The sequence below is a fragment of the Aethalodelphis obliquidens genome, unplaced genomic scaffold (genome assembly GCF_003676395.1).
Source record: "Aethalodelphis obliquidens isolate GAN/ISIS:26980383/991018 unplaced genomic scaffold, ASM367639v1 scaffold21, whole genome shotgun sequence".
Lineage (NCBI taxonomy): Eukaryota > Metazoa > Chordata > Mammalia > Artiodactyla > Delphinidae > Aethalodelphis > Aethalodelphis obliquidens.
This window is the reverse complement of record NW_020837965.1, coordinates 23,375,337-23,390,112: the sequence shown is the minus strand read 5'-3', so window position 1 is coordinate 23,390,112 and position 14,776 is coordinate 23,375,337. Positions and strand designations below refer to the sequence as shown.

Here is a 14,776-nt window from a genome sequence, read left to right as displayed (position 1 = left end):
AGGGTTACGGTCTCAGCCCCTGGGCCCGAGCAGCCTCCTCTGCCCAGGTCAGGAGGGGCAGCCCTGTGCCAGCAGGTGCACAGGTGCAGTGGGTGTGAGGCCAGGCGTCCACACTCAGCTCCACCAAGCTGCCCTCAAGAGAGATCCTGGGGGCTCCATCCTATGTGAGGCCCTCTGGAGTGTCAGTGGTCTTGTTGGGAGCAGACTAGACCACACAGGCCCCAGGGTCCCCAACCCTCTCAAATCAAGCTCTCAAAACTGCCCACAGTCGCAGCCTCACCCCCCAGGAGCATGGCCTTGCACATAACATGGGGCCCTCCTGGGAACCTGGGCCGTCTTCTCCCGACGTGGCATTGTCTGGGCATCTCCAGGGGCAGCTTCCAGAGCTGCCTCAGCCCTTAGGGAGATCAGTCTCAACAAGGCACCCATTTTACAGATGAGAAAATGGAGGCCAGAGCACCCTGGCCTGGTCTGGCAGTTCATTCATGCAGTCAACACATTTATTTATTGAGCATCGACTCTGTGCCAGGTCCTGGGTGGGCACAGGGGGCTCAGAGGTGAATCACACGCAGACTCTGCCCTTGAGGCACTCACAGCCTGGCAGGACAGTCGGTCACATCGAAGGACACTCATGATACAGTGTGGTCAGTGTGGTGCTAGAGGTAGCACAGGTGGCCAAGGGAGCACAGAGGAGGAGCCCCTGGCCCAGCCGGGGGGTGGCAAGGGGGGCTTCCTGGAGGAGGTGACACCTGAAGAGGTCTTTAGGGAGTGAGCAAGAGTTAGGGTGTCTGGCAGAGGGCGTGGCCTGTGCAAAGAGGTGGGGGGAGACAACAGCACATCTGGGCGGCAGCTGGGAGATGGCAGGCTCTGGTCCAGGAAGGGCAGCGGAGTTAGCAGGGGACGGAGAGCTCTCAGGGCTGTGAAGCAGGTGGCGGTGCGCAGAGGGCCCGCTGGGAGCCAGTGTGGAGGGCGCTCCCGGGGAAGAGGGCAGGGGAACAGCGTGGGCGCGGCCCTGGCGGAGGAGTCCGGTCCTGCACGGGTCCCCTCAGCAGGGCGGGGGCGGGGGCGCGGGCTGCCAGCCCCGAGGCTGCAGGGTGCAGAGCACGGGGTCCAGCGGCTTGAGCGTGGCCTGCTCCAGCAGCCTGAATCGCTGCCCGGGCACCAGCCGGAACTCCAGCCTCTGCAGCAGCTTGGCCATGACCACCTTCACCTCCATCTGTGCGCGCGGGGGCGGGGTGGGGGGGGTCAGTGGTGTGAATGAGGGAATGAACAGCAAATGCCACAGGTGCCTGGGTCCCCAGCCCCCAGCCCCCAGCCCAGGGACCCAGAGCAGGGCTCTGAAATGCTTCCTGGACAAGACGTCACCCTGCAGTCACTTCTGGGCAGAAACCCCAGCGCTGGCCCCCTACCTGAGCAAACTGCTGCCCGATGCAGGAGCGGGGTCCCAGGGAGAATGGGAAGTAGGTGAACTTCGGCCTGCGTGCGGGGAGAGAGGCGTCAGGAGGCAGCCCCGCGACAGTCGTGACAAAGCCAACCTTGTGATGACCGGCTTTGGGCCAGGGCTGGTTTTCGAACATGCTAAAGACATCAACAGCTTACTCGGCTAAGCTCTGGGTCAGCATTGCCTCATTTTATCCTCCTTTGAGCCTTCCGGAAGGAGCTGTTATTATTCCCATTTCAGAGATGGAGGAACTGAGGCTCAGAGAGGCAAAGCAACACCCCCGAGGTCCTACGTCACTCACTCCACTTATTCAGCCGGTCGCATGCCCAGCTCTGGGCAGTCTGGGTCTGGACTCAGGCATCTGTCCCCTGAGCCGGGCTCTCCTCCCCACCACTGCTTCAGTACTTGAAACCATTCACCCCCACAGCCACCTCTAGAGGGAGCCGTTGGTATTCCCATTTCTCAGATAGGAGCATCAAGGTGTGGGGGGGCAGGGAGGCCGTCACTTGCCCAAGTCACAGGCCTTCCCAGTATAAGGGACTGGTTATGAGCACAGACTTTAAAACCAGTCTGAGCTGGGCTCAAACCTTGGTTCTTCCCCTTCCTGGCTGTTCGTCCTTGTGCAAGTTACCTAGCCTCTCTGAGCCGTGATTTCCTCCTTGTAAATGCGGGTAGAGTGGGGTTCACAACTCCCTCGCAGTGATCTGGAAGGCTATGTGGGCTCAGTGAGCACAGGCAGCTCAGACCAGAGGCCGCTGGGACCAACCTCCCACCAGGTCTCCACTTGTGGACAGCTTGAAGAGAGACTTACTTGGGTGCTTTGGGGCTGAAGCGATCTGGGTTGAAAGTCAGCGGGTCCTCAAAGTATGTGTCCATCCGCCCCATGACATAGGTGCTGAACTGCCGGGCAGAGATCTGCTTGTCTCTGGCTCCGAGGATGGGTCCCCTCGAACCTCCCCAACCTGCTGCAGTCACCCAGTGGGGAGACTTGGAGCAGAGTACCCCCTCCCGCACTCCCCACCCCTGCTCTACTCCACCGGCCCATCTCCCCACCCACACATCTCCCCACCCATCTCTCCACCTGGCCATCTCTCCACCTGCCCATCTGGACCAGTGCGGAATTCCACTGGCCCCTGAAAAGTCTCTAAGAGGAAGAAAGGGGGCAGCCCAACGTGCTGCCAACCAGCTGGGCACGCTACATCATCCCATGCTTGACCTCACCCTATGGGGGGAGCTACAATTATCCCCATTTTACAGATGAGGAAACTGAGGCTCAGAGGTTCATGACTTGCCTGAAGTCACCTGGCAAGTAAGCGGCCAAAATGAGATGCAAACTCAGGTCTGCTGCAAGGCCATCTTTCTCTAGATTCCCGAGAGCTGTTATTATTCAAAGTTTCTCTTCAGCACAAGGCTTGCTTCAGCGGGGTGGGGGTGGGGGAGCCGCAGGGCCCCCACTAGCCTTTCACCTGCACACCTGGTGCCTCCTGATTGAAGTTGATGCTCCCTGCCCCGGCCCCCAGGGGCCATTCATGCCCCATAACTTGGGCCCTGCGTGCTGACCTTCGCACAAAGTGTCTCCCCAAGCCCGTGCTGCCCCTGGTTCTCTGTGTGAGAGTCTAGGGCATCCAGAGCTGGAGGGGGGGCCTGGAGCTGAGTGGGAGCCTAAGACCAGGAGGGGTCTAAGGTCAGCAAAGGGCACCTACTATGTGCCAGGGGTTTGTGCCAGACACGTGATGTACATTATCCTGTTGACTCAGGTACCATTATCCCATCTTACAGGGATGGTAGTGAGGCCTGGAGGTTCAGGGTCTTCCCTGAGATGACCCAGCCAGCAGGGAGCAGGGCCGGGATTAGAGCCTGGGTCCGCCCACTCAAGGTCCACGGAGTTGCACACGTGGGTTGAGAGTCAGCCCCAGGGCCTCGCCCTGCCAGATGCAAGGGCGTTCTGAAGAGATGGTCGTTAAGGCAGGTGGTATTATTGGTGCAGGATGTTTTAAAAAAAAATAAAAAGTACAGATACGGAATTCCCTGGCGGTCCAATGGTTAGGACTCCACGCTCTCACTGCCGAGGACCCAGGTTCGATCCCTGGTCTTGGAACTAAAATCCATGGTGTGGCCAAAAAAAAGAAAAAAAAAAAAAAGAAGCACACATGGATGAAGGTTTGATACGTGCTGGAGAGGGCTTGACAGAGCCCTGGGGACAGGAGACTCAACAGGTGGGACCGGAGCACGTCTTTCTCCTATGTAAAAATAAACATAGGTTCTGTCTGGGGCTGAACTGCATCCCCCTAAAATTCATAAGTTGAAGTCCTAACTTCAGAATGTGACTGTATTTGGAGATAGGCTCTTTAAAGAGGTAATTAAGTTAAAATGAGGTCATCGGGGCCCCTAATCCAGTATGACTGGTGTTCTCATAAGAAGAGGAGATTAGGACACAAGACACACACAGAGAAGAGGCCAGGTAAGATGGAGGGAGAAGATAGCTGTCTGCAAGCCAAGGAGGGAGGCCTCAGAAGAAACCAACACGCTGACACCTAAATCTTGAACTTCTGGCCTCCAGGACCACGGGAAAATAAATTTCTGCTCTTTAAGCTACTGTGTCCATGATGCTTTGCGATAGTAGCCTCAGCAAACACAGACCCTTACCTCACACCATACGCAAGATCATTTTCAGATAGATAGGAGCTTAACTTTCAAAAGTGTAAAATCGGTAGAAGACAATGTAAGTGAATACTCTTCTGACTTCAAAGCAGGGAAGAATTTCTTAAACAAGACAAAACAAGATAACTAACCACTAAAAAATTTAAGAACGTCAGATCATTAAAAACAAACCACTATCTAGAGATGACATTTGCAACACATCTACCTGATAAAAGATTAACATGTGAATTCGTGAAGACAACTCTACATAATAATAAGAAAAGACAAACGACCCAAGAGAGGGAAATGAACAAACACCTCACAGAAGAGGAGAAACAGGGTAGGGCTGCCCAACCTCACCAGTAGTCGGGAAAGTGCACATCCAGACCACAGCAAAATACTTCCCTTACACTTACTGAACTGGCAAAAAATAAGAAATTGGCCCCTACTAAGTGGTGAGGCAGACAAGGAACAGACTCTCTCTTACACCGCAAGGGAGTGTCTGAACTGGCAAAGCCACTTTGGAAAATAATTTGTCCCTAGTTTATAAAGTTGATCAGTCATCTGTCCTACAACCCAGCCCTCCCACTCCTGGGCACACACCCAAAAAACACATCTGCACATTGCATCAGGACACAAGGACAGGAAAGCTGACAGCGGCAGCTGTGCTCATAATGGCAACAAGCTGGGACCCTCTCAAATGCCTGTTGACCCCGGAATCAATGTGCAATAGTGCAACTCACATGGCAGAATATTACACAGCAGTGAAAATGGATGGCCTACAGCCACACGTGGAAATCTACACTATCTTAGTAGACATTGGACTGAGTCACAAAGCAAGTCCTAGGACATATTCTCGTGTGGGCGTGCGCACACACGAAGGCGAGGGAATGGCAAGCACAAAATCCAGGAGGGTGACAGCTTTTGGGGGGAATCAGGAGAATGATGCCTACATAGGTGGTTACGTTCTAGTTTTGGGGGCAGGTGGTGGGTTTGGGGAGGTCACTGTGCATGAATGGAGCCTGAATGAATGGATGAATGAGGAAACAGCCAGAGGAAGAAAATGTAAAGGAGAACGGGGGCGGGGGGGGGAGTCAACCTCAGTGGGAGGAGGGGCCGTGGAGAGAGAAGGAACTGGGGCAAATTTGGGCCAGCTCTGGAACTGGACACGTCCCATTCTGCCCCTTGCTGGCTCTGTGACCTCAGGAAAGTAACTTAACCTCTCTGAACCTCGGCAGCCTCAGCTGTAAATGAGGCGCCTCCCTTTTAGAATCACCCGCTGTAATCTTACACTGGTCAGTGGGGTGGGGAGAGAAAATTCATCACAGGGTTACGGTAGGACTCAAACAAGAATGCACGGGGAGGCCAGGGAGGATAACGGGGCCACGGACTTCGGAGGAGTCCCTGACCTCAGCGGACAGCCCCGAATTGACCAGCTAGGGGCAGGCAGGCAGGGCCCCCACGCACCAGGAGCGGGGTGTTGCCGGGGACTCGGATCCCATCGATCAAGGTCTCCTCCTCCAACAGACGAAAGGTGCCCCACGCTGGCGGGTACAGCCTCAGCGACTCTTTGAGGACCTGCAGACACCACACGGGGAGATAACGAGAGACATCAGGAGACCCCATGGAAAGTGCCAGAAGCATGTCCCGAGCCTCTGCTCCATTTCACGGTGCTGAATGTGCGCCCACGGCCGAACTGGGTCCCTGACCCCTGCAAGGTTAGCCTCTTCTGCGTGTCCAACCCCTCATGTGACAGAAGGAGAAACCAAGGCCCAGAGGAGGGGTTGTGCAAAGCCACAGTGCCAGAGACCAGACCAGACCAGAGACCAGAGCCAGGCCTCCCTCTAAACCAGGGCTCCCACCATCCCGAGGACTCTGGCAGCTCGAGGAAGGCCTCCTCCTGTGCTGTGCTGGGGGTTGGAGGGGGGTTCTGCTGAGCCTGGCCCCCAGCTGGGAAGCCTAACGCTTGTGGAACCCAGGCCTAACTGGGTTTTACTAACTGGGCTGGTTTCCACACTGGAATCACCTGGGAAACCGTAGCCATGCTGGGTCCCGCCCCCAGCGACTCAGTATCATTGGTCTGGAGCAGCCTGGACATGGGCAGTTTTTTAACCTCCCAGGGGATTCTCAGGTGCAGTGACGTTCAAGAACCCCTGTACTAAAGGGTTCAAGGAGGCAGCAGGCTGGTCGATGAATCGCCCACCTCTGCCCAGAAGCTTCTCCCCCATCCCCACACCTGGGACAGGTACTGCAGTCTCCCCAGGTCCTCGCAGTCAAGGTGCCTCTTGGAACCGATGACCTCGTCCACCTCGGCCTGCAGCCTGTCAGTCAGACAAAGACAAGTTCGTCTCCAAGGAGAGATGCCCCACGTTAGTTTTAAGAAGGGCGGGCTGGGAGGAAGCGTGAAGAGAGAGGCCTGGGGCTTCCCTGCTGCACACACTGCTCCCCAGCCCCCGTTCTTGAAAGAACCTCCCAGTCCAAACGCAGACGCCCGGGCAGCTGGGAACTACGTTCCAGGCCCTTAAAACATTCACCCGCTGTGTGTGCTGCTCGGAATCGGCTGTGGGAAACAAACCACCACAGAACAAGGTCTTTGCAAAAAGATGCCTATTTCAGCCCGGTTCACAGCAGCTGGAAACAGCAGAAGGAGCGATGCAGGGATGCAGGTACAAGCCTTAGGACGTGCACCGTTAGAATAATATGCAGCCGTACAGGTGGACCTGGACCACTTCCCACCCATGATGGGATCTTTTGTCAAAAGACAGAAAATAACAAGGCTGGTGAGGGTGTGGAGAAATCAGAGCCCTTGTGCACGGCGGGCGGGGCTGTAAAGTGGTGCAGCTGCCGTAGAAAATGGTACGGAGGCTCCTCAAAAGGGCTTCCCTGGTGGCGCAGTGGTTGAGAGTCCGCCTGCCTATGCAGGGGATACGGGTTCGTGCCCCGGTCCAGGAAGATCCCACATGCCGCGGATCAGCTGGGCCCGTGAGCCATGGCCGCTGAGCTTGCGCGTCCGGAGCCTGTGCTCCGCAACGGGAGAGGCCACAGCAGTGAGAGGCCCGCATACCGCAAAAAAAAAGTTAAACACAGAACTACCATGTGATGCAGCAATCCCACTTCTGGGTAGATGGGTCTCAAATAGATATTTACACACCGACGTTCACAGCAGCACTATTCACAATAGCCAAAAAGTGGAAGCAACCCAAGTGTCCACTGATGGATGAATGGATAAACAAGATGTGGTCCATACATACAAGGGAATATCACTCAGACTCAAAAGGGAAGGGCATCCTGCCACTTGCTGCCACACGGATGAACCTTGAGGACATTATGCTGAGTGAAACAAGCCAAACAAAAAGGACAAATACACTATGATTCCGCTCATATGAGGTCCCGGGAGGAGTCAGATTTCTGGAGACAGGAAGTTGAATGGTGGTTGCCAGGGGCTGGAGGGAGACAGGGAGTGAGGAGTTAGTGTTTAACGGGGACAATTTCCGTTTGGGATGCTGAAATGTTCTGGGGATGGATGGTGGTGAAGGATGGTGGTGATGGGTCCACAACAGTGAGAATGTACTTAATGCCACTGAACCATACACTTGAACATGGTTTAAATGGTAAATTTTATTATATATATGATATTATATATGATATATATATGATATACATATATACACATAGACACAATATTAAAAAAAAAGAACTTGGGAAGAGGTTGCAAAACTGTGGGGCAATGTTCTGCTAATATACTTGGCAAAATTCAGTCATTAATCATGAACTGTCACTGGGTGGGGGGCACACAGGTGGATCCATCATTATAATCATTATTTTAACTTTTCTGCTTTTTTCCAAATTTTTAATAAATACTATTACGTATTTTTAAACACCCATAAGCTACAGTTGACCCTTGCACAACACAGGAGCTGGGGCACCGACCCTCTGCACAGTCAAAAATCCGAGTATAACTTTACAGTTGGCCCTCCGTGTCCGTGGTTCCACATCCACGGATTCAACCAACTGCGGGTCGTGTGGTGCTGTAGCAGGTGTTTAGTGGAAAATATCCATGTGTAAGCGGACCCGCACAGTTCAAACCCTTGTCGTTCAAGGGCCAACGGTGTTATAGTCTCAGGCAATCGTTCAGTCTGCCCTTTCCTGCTGGTGATGACAACCGCTGCTCTGATGGACCCTTCCCCATGTCCACGGAGGTCCCACCCCCAAGCCTGCCGGCGGTATTTGCAGAGCGCGCTTACATTTAGCTCAGCCCATCTGTGCCACAGTCCTTGAGGGACACTGTTTGTATTTAAGGAAACCAATGGCCCAGCTCAAATGCCATCTCCCCAGCGATGCCCTCCTTTGTCTTGCCAGCTGCAGACAAGCGCTCCCTCAGCACTTTGCTTGGAATTCTGTTCAGTCCTCAGTGCCAGCCCCTGGCCAGGCCCTGAGTACATCTTGGGAGGGAAAGAGCCACGGCCCTGCCCTCTTGGAGCTTCTGGTTTCATGACTGAAATAGACTCAAAGCAAACAGTCCCAGGAGAAAAGGCATCTGTGAGCTGGGAGGAGGCTAGGAGGGGAAACAGTGTGGATGCTTCAGGGGTCTAAGAAGGCCTCTGAGGAGGGGGAAGAGGAAGGGGGAGGAGGACGAGGGGGAATTCTCCAGGAGAAAAGCAGGAAGAGGAGCTTCTAGAAGTAGGTGCAGCATGTGCAAAGACCCTGGGGTGAAGGGAGGCAGGACACATTGGAGGGGGCTCAGCCGTGGGAGGCGGGAGCAGGTGGTCCCCTAGGAACAAGACATCAGATAAACCCCTTCACCAACGTCAAGGGGAGCCCCCCATCTCCCCTCCTCGTACCTCGCCAAGATCTCCGGCTGGCGCGACAGCTCCATCACCGTGAATGCCAGGTGATTGGCAGAGGTCTCGTGACCTGCAGGAAAGGAGGAGAGCGGAGGCTCCACGAAGCCTACGGGGCTGCCGCTGTCCCAGCCTGCCTGGCCTCTGAGACCCCAAGCCCCTGGCGGTAGTTCAAGCCCTCACTTCTCCCCCTTGGCTGAGCCAGACGTACGGATACGAGGGAGACGCCTGTCCACCTCCGCGTTCCTGGTGCCACCTATGTTGTCAAAGAAATGGCCTTCGCCCCATGCATCCGTGTCTCACACCCTAAAAGCCCCTTGCTCCAACCATCCTTGTGCCTTGCCTGGCCTGGCGGGATATTCGTCCCCGTTTTGCAGAAGAGCAAGCTGAGGCTGAGAGGAATGTGTCCCTCTTCGGTCACACGGCAGGAGGAACAGAGCTAGGACTCAAGTCAAGCACAGCTTTCAAGCCCAAAGCCCATGTAGCTGCGGGCACCAGCCCCTGAGGTCTGGAGAGGGTGCATCTCCTGTCCCGGGGACCGACTTCCCAGGTGCAGAGGGCTGATTCTGGGTTCCGGCAGGATCTGGTCAAGTGGACAGCATCAACCCCACCCCCACCCCGGTTGGCCAGGGAGGGAGCCGAGTTGCACCACTTTCCTCTAAAGGGGTAGGGAGCTTAACAGGTGGCAACCACTGCCAGCCAGGGGGCCCCAGGGGCTGCTCGAATGCAAGAGAAGGGCCTACACCTTCCAGCAAGTAGGTGCTGGGAAGGAGGTCCAGCTGCTCCCAGGGCTGGAATGTGGGCAGGTCACGGCCAGGGGACCCCAGAGGGGAGGCCGGGCAGGGGAATCAGAAGTGGCCGGAAGTCCCAGCCTGGCCCTGGCTCTGCATTGCCAGCAGTGACCCAGTTTCCTCAAAGGACAATGGGAGGAGAGACGCAGCTGTCCTCTCCCCGGCCCCTTGCGGTAGGGGCACAGGGCTCGTGGTAGGCTGCGAGGGGACGTGAGGGAAGTTATTAAACCCCAGCTGGAAGGCTGGATGGACATCTCCATTTTACAGATGAGGAAACTGAGGCCCAGGCTACAGAGCCGGCCTATGGAAGAACCACATCCCGGACTCGGGCCCCTGGCTCACAGCATGAAGACCAGCCAGCCTTCATTCGGCAAGCTCTTTATCACATGCAGAAGATGGTGCCCTGAAGTCCTGCTCCAGCCCTACTGCTCCAGGTCTCCTGGGCTATCTGCGAATGTGACCCCCACCTGGAGGGCCCTCTTCCACGCCGTCCACATGGCAGACCCCCTCCCCCTTCGTGACCCTCTCGCAGGGGAGGCAGGCTTCCTCCTCTGAAAATCCACTGCCCAGCAAGGCAATTCTGTCTGTCTGTCCACCTCCACAATCAGACTATGAAGTATCCCTCCTCTTGTTCATCTCTGTCTTCCCTGTGCCTGGTCTTCGTTCATCTCATCCAATCTTTATGAGTACCTACGGCACTGGGCCCTGGGAATACACAGGTGAGCAAAACAACATAACCCCCGGTTCACCGAGCACGCAATGTGCTGGGGGAGACAGACCTTAGCGAACTACACCGATAAACATACAACTTAACACTGTGAGACGTGTGGGCAGAGAGGAGCTCTGGGCGCCATGGGGAGCTTCTAACTGGGGCCTGATGAGTCTGGGCAATCCCTGAGGGCTTCCGTGAGGTAGAGACACCTAAGGGATTGCTGAAGGGTGAGGAGAAGTTTTCCAGGTGAAGGATAGCGCTCAAGAAATATTTGATGAGCAAATGAATAAGGTCGCTTAGCACATCTTCCGGTGCTAGTGTACGGAAGGTCTCGGCATAAATTTTGAGTGAGGCAGAGACTTGAATTCAAGTGGTCAACCTCTCCTGAGCCCAAAAAGGCAGCTTCACAAATCCTCACCATCGCCAGCTCCAGAAGCAGGTGGGAGGCCACGAAGGCAGCCTCCTGGGCCTCGCCAAGCTAAGAGAGAGGGCATCTGCTCCCCTCACTCCAGCCCCCCAGTTCCACAGCAGAACTCTGCTCAGACTGTCTAAGAAAATCTCTGAGCCAGGGTTTAAGCCATCCACGGTCCCCTTCACTCCTGCAAAGCTCTGAACCTTTGGTGGCTACAAACCAGCAATGAAGAAGGTGACGAAGTTGTCCAGCAGAATCTCGTCGTCCTGGGCCCCCTCTTCAGCTGAAAGACAAGGCGAGTCTCAGAGCCCCAGGAGGAGATGCCGCCTGGGACACTAATAATCCTGGTCTCCTCCCCACTCCCCGCTCCCCTAGAGCCAGACAGAACCAGCTGGAGTCAACTGATGGGGGGCACCCCCGCTGCCTGGCCCTCCCAAGGCCCTCGAGGGAGCCCTGGCACCTTTGAGAATCTGTGTGAGGATGTCAGCAGGCACGTCCTCCCCCCTCTGCAGGGCCTCCCGGCGGCGCTGGACCCAGTCCTTGCCAACCTGACGCAGGAAACGCACGCTCTCCCGGACCTCGCGAAGCTGCTTCCACTTCCCCGGCATAAACTGAATGAGAGTTCCAGCTCAGCGTGGTGGACTGGACACAACACTTTCCCTCTCCCCTGTCCCCCCAACTCCAAAATGACTTCAGAAATCCACAGCGGCACCGGCAAGCTGGGAGGGTGGAAGAATGTGAGAACATTCTAGAAAAGACCAAGTAGCCAGGAGACTTTATCAGAATGATGGGCTATGGGGAATTCTCTGGCGGTCCAGTGGTTAGGGCACTTTCACTGCCGGGGCCCCGGGTTCGATCCCTGGTCTGGCAACTAAGATGCCGCAAGCCATGTGGCCCAAGCCCGAGCACTGGCTTCCCCTTCCTGCCCCAAATCCCTAGAAATGATGGGAAAGACGCCTTAAAGTATCCACAGAGCACTGGAAAATAAGAAGGGATTCCTGAAAGATGGAGGCAATTAGGATCACATCGAAGGAGGAAACTTCAGCCAGAGGGAAGTAGAGCGAAATTAACTGCTGAAAAGGTGCGGTGGCATCAGGGGACTCTAAGCTCAGAGTCTGAAGTCCCAGGGTACAGAAGGGGGCCCTGAGCATCTGTCTGGGAATCAACTCAAGTACTGTATCGGAGCAGGACTCTATGGGGTCTTCCCAGAACAGACAGCCCCACCCCCATGTCCTCCGCCTGCCTCTTGTCTACAGAAAAACCTTAGCCTCCTAGGCCTTCCCCGAGTTCCAAAGAGTGAATTTAATCAGAGAAGGGGAAAATGCAGAAAGAAAGGAAAACAGTCCAGCAAGACAAAATAATAGTTTAACTATTAAACAAAGTCAAGAATCTTTAGTTCCTCCTCAAGGGCTATAGAGAATATTCTGAGCCGTGTCCTTTGAGCTGTTTTCCAGATACTGAAGCCCCACCAGGTGGGAGAACTTAACTGTATGCTGCACACCAGCACGTAGACCCCAGACTGGTTGGAACCAGAAGGTTGTTGATGTTGACTCCCGATTACCTCACCACCAAGTAATCAGAAGATTGTCCACAAGCTAATCACATACCCACACCCTCCCTCCACCCCAAACACACACCCCCGTCTTTAAAAACCTTTCCCTGAAAGCCTTCAGGGAGTTTGGGCCTTTTAAGCCCAAGCTGCCTAGACTCCTTGCTTGGGGCCCTGAGATAAATGCTGCGCTTTCCCTCACCACAACCCAGTATCAATATATTGGCTTTACTGCGCGTGGGCAAGCAGACCCAAGTTCGGTTTGGTAACAGTGCCACCTTTCCCCCTTCTTCTTCCTTCATGCCTGGAACAAGGAGGCGATAGCTGGATCTGCAGCAGCCATCTTATAACAATGAGGTGATGTGCTAGAGACAGTGGAACAGAAAGACAGAAAAATCCAGGAATATCTGACATTGTGGGGTCAGCATTGCCATCCTGCTTCAGGATCATTTCACACGAGAGAAAGATTTACTCCTAATTTACTTAAACCACTTCTATTTTCAGCATCTACTTTAGGGGATGTATGCAAATCCTAACTGATTTGCAAGTCACTTCAGACATATCAGAGCTCAAAACCCATTCTGAAAAACATCACAGGAGGAAGTTCTCCAGCAAATGAGGACAAGACAAGCTACGATGGCAGGTACCTTTGCCAGGGTGTTTCGCGATGCACTGATGCCCTCCAGGATCAGTTTCACTTTCCGGGACAGAGGCTTCTGGGCACCCAGCAGCATGCTGGTCTCCATCCCAAAAGCTGCCTGGGGGAGAGAGAAGGGCAAGGTCATACGTGGGTGATGGGAGGACTGAAGACCCAGGGCAGAGCCTGAGCTAAGGGTTGTGTGCACCACGTCATCGACTCCTTACGACAACCCATGATAATCCCGAACGTGTGGGATGTGGTAGGATTAAGTGGCACATAGTAGCCACTCAACAAACCTTGGCTTCCTTCCTTGACAAGATGCATTTCCCCTGAAATGCAGCCTTCCTTGTGTGTCTCTTTCACACCCAGTTTCCCAGTGAATTGTTGAATGGTGACGACTTCACTCACTGTGCCTGAACTCCATCCTTAACCTGGGTTGGGGGTTATCTGGGCCACTGCTGAGACAGCCAGGGTGAAAAGTCAAGCAATACCCCATGGGGGCTGCTGAGGGGGAGGTAGGCTTGGGCTGGGAGTCAGGCAGACCTGAGATCCAGTCCTAGTCCTGCCACTGACCAGCCAAAGGCCTGTCTCTGCATCTCTTTGTGTCCATTTCTAGAAAATGAGTTAGGTAGCCCCAACCTCACACTGTTGTTTTAAAAGTTCGAGGAGATAAAACAGATGACCCCCACCCCAGCCCAGAGAAGGGGCAGCTTATATGTGGAGAAGTGGGGAGAGGGGAGGGAAGCAAGCAGGAAAGAGGGAGGGAAGAAGTACCCTCTGCCCGTGTGGCCCTCCCCACGGCCACTCCGCCATCCTCCCATCACCTTGGCCAGGATGTCCATGGTGGTGCAGGTCAGCATATCCTGCATGGACACCGGAGTCTGCCCATCCGCCTTGGCTTCCAGAATCTCCACCAGCTGCTCCGCTTTCTCATTGAATGTTTCCATCAAGCTAACCAAGGAGCTGAGGAAACAGCACAGACATCAGCGGCCACTGGGACCAGCCCAGGGCTGCGGACATCCTGTGCCCCCCTTTCTGAAGGGAGACCAGTGTGCAGAGTGGAGGTGGGGGCCCCTCCCAGCCTTTCTGGTCTCCCCTTAAGACCCAGCTCACAGGATGGGGCTGCAGTAATCAAACTAAGCCTTGGATTTCACCAGCCCCCTCCATTCAGGATGGCCACTGTCCCTTTACCCTTGTTTTAATGGTTTCATGGGTCCTCTGTTTGCCACTTGGCCCTTTAACTCTGACCCCAAAGAGACATGGCAATGTAGAAACTCCAGAAGACAGTGGGAAGGAAGGGAAGAAAGGCCTCTGGGGCCTCTTAGCGTCCATGAAGTTTCCCCTCCAAACTCTTGGTTGCAGTGCCCACTCTCCTTACCTGCCCTGCCTGGGGCCACCATCTGCAGCCTTTTGTTATCCCATTTCACTCTCTGTCCTTGAGCAATCATAGTGCCCAACCCTACACGGAAGTGAGTCCTCTGACCCAGAGCTCCCAACCCACAGCGCCCCTGTCCCGGGACAGCTACCTGGCTTGTCTGCCTGGCACACAGCTTAGAAAGAGGTATGGAAGGATATGCTCCAAACTCACAAAAATGGTATCCCTGAGGGGTGGAAAGGGGGGAACTTGTCCCTTTGTACATTACATATTTCTGGATTTTTACAAAAAGAAAGTGCTGCTTTTGAAATTAAAAGTCATTTTTAATGTTAGCAAATCTGGGTAAAGGGTATAAGGGTGTTTTTTTCCTCCTAT

The 14,776-nt window shown here is 54.6% G+C and overlaps 1 protein-coding gene across 1 annotated transcript in view; it reads right to left on the bottom strand.

Annotated features, from left to right (window-relative positions):
- Nucleotides 1-486: 486 nt before the first annotated feature.
- CYP46A1 (cytochrome P450 family 46 subfamily A member 1) overlaps nucleotides 487-14,776 on the bottom strand; it is a 34,183-nt gene continuing 19,893 nt past the window's right edge. Inside the window, exons 6-15 of the mRNA XM_027120554.1 lie at nucleotides 13,851-13,989; nucleotides 13,034-13,144; nucleotides 11,298-11,448; nucleotides 11,058-11,120; nucleotides 8,923-8,995; nucleotides 6,318-6,402; nucleotides 5,549-5,659; nucleotides 2,253-2,341; nucleotides 1,410-1,476; nucleotides 487-1,216 (exon numbers count right to left, since the gene is read on the bottom strand). Of these exons, the coding sequence (XP_026976355.1) occupies nucleotides 1,046-1,216; nucleotides 1,410-1,476; nucleotides 2,253-2,341; nucleotides 5,549-5,659; nucleotides 6,318-6,402; nucleotides 8,923-8,995; nucleotides 11,058-11,120; nucleotides 11,298-11,448; nucleotides 13,034-13,144; nucleotides 13,851-13,989 (1,060 nt within the window). The 3' untranslated portion in view covers nucleotides 487-1,045. The remainder of the gene's footprint in view (nucleotides 1,217-1,409; nucleotides 1,477-2,252; nucleotides 2,342-5,548; nucleotides 5,660-6,317; nucleotides 6,403-8,922; nucleotides 8,996-11,057; nucleotides 11,121-11,297; nucleotides 11,449-13,033; nucleotides 13,145-13,850; nucleotides 13,990-14,776) is intronic.